Source organism: Carlito syrichta, unplaced genomic scaffold, assembly GCF_000164805.1.
Source record: "Carlito syrichta isolate Samal-C Ts95f unplaced genomic scaffold, Tarsius_syrichta-2.0.1 Scaffold309703, whole genome shotgun sequence".
NCBI lineage: Eukaryota > Metazoa > Chordata > Mammalia > Primates > Tarsiidae > Carlito > Carlito syrichta.
In genome coordinates this window covers 154,629-160,628 of record NW_007253799.1, presented here as the reverse complement: position 1 = coordinate 160,628, position 6,000 = coordinate 154,629, and the positions used below count along the sequence as shown (strand labels likewise).

General features: G+C 35.8%; 1 protein-coding gene across 7 annotated transcripts in view; it reads left to right on the top strand.

The window, feature by feature from the left end:
* The window catches only part of ZCCHC11 (zinc finger CCHC-type containing 11), a 143,580-nt gene that overhangs the window by 62,283 nt on the left and 75,297 nt on the right, over positions 1-6,000 (top strand). For all 7 annotated transcript variants that reach the window (XM_021717348.1, XM_008067552.1, XM_008067556.1 and 4 more), the window contains exon 5: positions 4,431-4,608. In XM_021717348.1, the coding sequence (XP_021573023.1) occupies positions 4,431-4,608 (178 nt within the window). The remainder of the gene's footprint in view (positions 1-4,430; positions 4,609-6,000) is intronic.

Here is a 6,000-nt window from a genome sequence, read left to right as displayed (position 1 = left end):
TCCCAGGCGAGTCTCGAACCCGCGGGCTCAGGCAATCCACTCACCTCAGCCTCCCAAATGCGCAGGATTACAGGCTGAGCCACCGAGCCCAGATAGGATTGATTTTTTTATTTCTGTAAAAAATGTCAATGGTATTTTAATAGGAATTGCATTGAATCTTTAGGTAGTGCGCTTTATGTAGTATGGACATTTTCATAATATTTAATCTTCTAGCCTATGAATATGAACTATATTCCTGTTTGTATCTTGTTTAATTTCTTTCAGCAGTATATTTTAGTTTTCATTGTAGTCATTAGCTTCTTTGGTTCCTTAGTATTTTATTCTTTTTAATGGTATAGTAAATGGAATTGTTTTCTTAATTGCCCTTCAGATTTTTTTTTTTTGAGTTGGAGTCTCACTCTTGTCTAGTTTGGAGTGCAGTGGCATGCTCACGGCTACCACAGCCTCAGCCTGCTGGGCTCAGGCAATCCTTCTACTCTCAGTCTTCCAAATAACTGGAACTAGAGGTGCACACCACCATGCCTGGCTATTTTTTAAAAAATTTATTGTAAAGATGAGGTCTTGCCAAGTTCCCCAGGCTGGTTGTGAACCCCTGGGCTTGTCTTCTCTCCTCCACCTCCCAAAGGGCTGGAATTAAAGGTGTGAGTCACTGTGCCAGCCCAGATTGTTTATTGTGTATAGAAATACAGCTACAGCTGGTTTTTGTGTGTTCACTTTGTATCCTGCTTCTTTGCTGAATTCATTTATTCTAACAGTTTTTGTGTTCAATCTTTAGGGCTGCCTACATATAAAATTTTTAGCCACCTGACATAATTTCACTTCTTTCCAATTTGGATGCCTTTTATTTTTTTCTCTTGCCTAATTGCTCTGGCTAGAACTTCCAGTATTATATTGAATAGAAGTGCCAAAAGTGACATCTCTACCTTGTTCTTGATGTTAAAGGGAAAACTTTCAATCTTTCGCTATTGAGTATAATATTACCACTGGATTTTTCATACACTACTTTTATTATGTTGAGGTAGTTTTATTTCTAGTTTGTTGAATGCTTTTATCATGAAAGGGTACTGAATTTTATCTGACGCTTTTTCTGTATTAGTTGAGATGTTCATGGTTTTTTCCCCCTTCATTCTGTTAAAGTGGTATATTACATTGATTATTGTATGTTGTACCATCCTTGCATTCCAGGAATAAATCTACTTGGGCATGGTGATTTGTTTATTTATTTATTTATTTGTTTATGAGTCAGTATCTCACTCTTGTTGCCTAGGCTGGAGTGCAGTGGCACAATCTTAGTTTATTGCAGTCTTGACTTCCTGGGCTCAGGCAATCCTCCCACCTCAGCCTCCTGAGTAGTTTGGACTACAAGCTCATGCCACCATGCCTGGCTAATTTTTCTGATTTTTTTGTAGAGACAGAGTTTTGCTATGTTGCCCAGACTGGTATTGAACTCTTGGCCTCAAGCGATTTTCCTGACTCATCCTCCCAAAGTACTAGGATTACAGTTGTGAGACACTTTTAATATGTGGCTGAATTTTGTTGAGGATTTATTTAAGGTTTTTAAGTAGGAGACTAACTGGTGGCAATATGAAGAATGGGATGAAGAGTTGAAGATTGAAAATGGGAGATTAATTAGCAGGCTATTGCCTCTTATGCAAGTTTTTCTAGCCTAAACTAATTCTTTCTGGAATTTACTTCCTCTCAGTAGATGGCACCACCATTAACTTAGCTGCCTAGGATGACCATCTTGAAGTCATAGTAGATTAATCTCTTTTTCTTACACCTCACATCAAGCCATTAGCAAATCCTATGGACTCCACCTTAAAAATACATGTATTTCAAATTCAAGCATTTGTCATATATCGCTACTTTCTGCTTTAGTCTGAGCTACCATTATCTCTTACCTAGATTATTTCTAATTTAACTCCTCTCTGCCCTCCACAATCTATTCTCCATTTAGTAGCCTTTAAAAAGATTGCTCTTTTGAAATATATCATATCATGTCACTACCTGCTTCTAGCCCTTCAATGGATTCTCAATTTAGAATAAAATTCTAAACCCTAACCAAGTTCTGTAATGTTACACAATAATTGATTTCTAATTAACTCTTCAACCTTATTGTCTTCCATAGTCAACTCTTTGTTAGTCAACTGCTGCCACCTTCAAATAACATTAGAGTCTTCCTTGACTCAAGAGTATTTACATTTGCTGTTTTTTCTGTCTGGAATGCTCTTAACTTAAATGTGTCTCTCCCTTGCTTCATTTGAGTCTCTGCTTAAATGTTACCTGTTCAGCTGGGTGTGGTGGCTCATACTTGTAAATCCCAGCACTTTGGGAGGCTGAGGCAGGAGAATTGCTTGAGTCTAATAAGAGTTCGAGACCAGCCTAGGCAACATGACAATACCTCATCTTTTCAGAAAATCAAAAAATTAACCGAGTGCGGTAGCATGTACCTGTAGTCCCAGCTACTCAGGAGACTGAAGTGGAAGGATCTCCAGAGCCCAGGGTTTGAGGTTACATTGAGCTGTGATTGTGCCACTGCACTCTAGGCTGGGCAATGAGTGAGACTATGACCCCCCCCCAATCAAATTACCTATTCAGAGTGACTTTCTATTACTCCTTTCCCATCACTTTCCCAGTTTTATTTTTCTTCATAGCTACTTGTCATGATATTTTATATTTATCTATCATCTATTACCTCTAACTAGATTGTAAGTTACATAGGGCAGGGACTTGATTGATAATATTTGTAACAGTGTATCTGAGGATATCAGAAAGATATGAGGGTGGTAAATGATATGAGGATATCAGTGAGAATGTTTGATGGACTATCCTAAAGGAAGTAAGATAGGCTTATAAATAAATTTGGTGGAGTGGTTCTTTGATTATCTTATGTCCTTTATTTCCATGAAAATCTACAATGTATTTTAGAGCATTTTGTGGTACTTTCTTGTATTTAAAGATAGCTTTGTAGCATCTTAATCTCTTATTTTTTAAAATTAAGTCTGTTACTATTAATCCCTTAGATAAATCCTTTAAAAAGTCCTAAAAATTTAGATGCTCATCCAAGACATAGAGTATAATGAAGAATTACAGAAATAGTCACAGAAACTTATAAAACTTATAAAAATTAGGTTGACTTGCCTCCTCAGGTCTAATAATTCTATACCTGAGGTAAACTCTACTTATGTTAAGACTGACTATGGTAGCAATTACTGAAAATAAGAATGGACCACTGTTTTTGTTTAACTATATTTGGGTGGGTGGGTGGGTAGGGAAAACAATTTTGGCTTTTGTATCTGGTGGTAGCTTCGTGTTTCAGAAGATAAAAGAGATTATTTCTTGACTGAAAAATGTTAACAGAAAATGCCTATATTGTAATACTGAATAAAATAAACGTATGGTCTTGGTTATGTTAAAAATGGTGATTATTTTCTTTTTTATATTTTCCTGTGTTTAATCTAACTTTTGCATTTGGCCTTTTTTTTTTTTTTTTTTTTGAGTCAGAGTCTCACTCTGTTGCACAGGCTGGAATGCAATGGAATGATTATGGCTACCACAGCCTCGACTTGCTGGGCTCAGGTGATCCTTCTGCCTCAACCTTTCAAGTAGCTGGAACTACAGACATGCACTACCATGCCCGGCTAATTTTTTGATTTATTGTAGAGATGAGGTCTTGCCAAGTGGCCCAGGATGGTCTTCAACCCCTGGGCTCAGGCAATCCTGTCGCCTCCGCCTCCCAAAGTGCTGAGATTGCAGGCGTGAACCACTGGGCCCAGCCTATAATTAACATATCTTTTAATAATAATCAGAAAAACACATTAATTTATAAAAGTCATCATGCCTATAAATAACATAGTTTTTCTTTAACTCTGGTTGAAATTGACTTTCAAACTTTTAGCAGAATATAAATTTTTTGAACATTTTGCCTAGTTCTATATAAAATAACAGAAATTAATTGTAAATAGTAGGCAATATATCAAATGTGATAGAGTCTAGGAAGTTTTGTGAACATTTGACTAGATACTGTATATGCTGGTCAGGTGTGATTATGATTCTAGACTTTCTGCTACATCTAAGACAGTCTGCCTTGATGCAACATTATTCAGCAAAGTGTTGTACTTATTATGGTATTGGCTTTGATGTAGCATTTCAGAATTTATACAGCCAATACAGTAGAACAAATGTCTAAAAAAAATTAATAGCAGCCCCATGCCCCCCACAGTACCTCTCAGTGTTCAAATCCTGTTTCACAAAGGCAGAGGTCTTGGTCTGTTTTCTTCACTTCCATATTGAAGGTGTCATATATCTGGTGATATCTGGTGCATGGGATGAGATTATTTGTTGAGTTAATTTATTTTTGTCCTTCCCTTCTAAATATAAGGACATTAAAATAGATACTTTGTTGTTGTTGTGAAACATCACACTTATAGGAAAAACAGGAAGAAAGTGAGCTTCGGTCTATGCCACCTCCTTCTTCTGCCCACTTGGCTGCTATAAGTGTTGCAGTTACTGAATTAGCGAAAGAACAAGGAATAACAGATGATGACCTCAGAGTCCGTCAGGAAATTGTGGAGGAAATGTCAAAGGTTATAACGACATTTTTACCAGGTACAAACACATTTCAGTTTTATTTTTAAAATCACAAATCTCTTCCCCTTGCTTCCTCATAAACTATGGCAAATTTCTTCATGTTTTTCTTTCTCTTTTTTTCTCCTTAAAAGTAGAAAGTTTGATTGTCTTATGAATGACTTTTCTGGGAGGAAATATTTCAAGCAAGGAAAATTGAGAATTATGGCACAGTACCATTTTGTAATAAGAAAAAAAGGAATTCCTATCATGTCAGAAATATAATTTTGTAGTGGTCTAACATTTTATTTTAGTTTTTTAGGATCATTGATTTCTGATTGGACTTTTTAGTTACATTATTTTCAGTATAAACATTCCATCTATTCACTGTTGAAATTCCTGTTGCCTAACGGTGGGGAAAAATGAATTTACTTTTAGTATAGCCTTTTAGCATTTATGTATATGGATTATTTGCTTAGCCTTGATGTAGGGTTAAAGTAAATGTACCTTACATAAGACTTATTTCTTTCTACCAAAAAGATTATGAACTGTTGGTAAACTATAGTTTTTTATAGATCCATATTGAGATTTATAGGAAAGAGTATACAGTTGAAATTTGTAAATGAAGAAAATTATTTTGATTATTTCTGTAATAATGGAGTTTTCTATGTGAAATACATTGAATTCTAACTTAAGTTATGCATAAAATAGCTTGCTTTTATTATAAGAAAAGACATTAATTTTTATTGTTTTAATGACTTGGTTGACTTTCATGCAGACATTTTTGAATTTGAAAAGTAGACATATGTACAGCCGAGTATAAGCTTAAAATTTCTAAGTAACTATATCTTCCTGATCAGTCTATCATATTATTTTCAACTTGCCCTCTAGTAAGATCATTTAAAATTTTGCCTTCTTACGACTTTTGAAATAACATATTTCCTAGTTTGAGAAAGATGTATGTTGCGTGCTATTCTTACTTATTTTTTTCTTTAAACTCTTGAGAGCCACAGAGTTTTTTGGGTTTTAGGTTTACATATTAATTTACTCAGCTTCACTTTGTATTGTAACAAATGTCTGTGGTCCTTTTTTCATTCAAACTGCTATCTCTTATATAAGTATCTAAAATTAAATTAGTAGTTTGTGACAGTCGCTGTAGCTAGGCTGTTACATTCCTTACTGTTATCTATTGAATGCCTTACTGTTATCTATTGAATGCCAAACATATTCTCAGTCATTTATTTTTCTATCTCTCCCCTTTTCTTCTCCTTCTCTCCCCCCTCCCCCTTTCTCCCTTTTTCCCCCTCCCCCTTTCCTCCCTCCCTCCCTCCCTCCTTCTCTCCCTCTATTTCTTCCCTACCTGCAGTGTCTCACTCTGCCACCCAGGCTGCAGTGTAGTTAGTGGCACAATCATGGCTCACCACAGCCTTGACC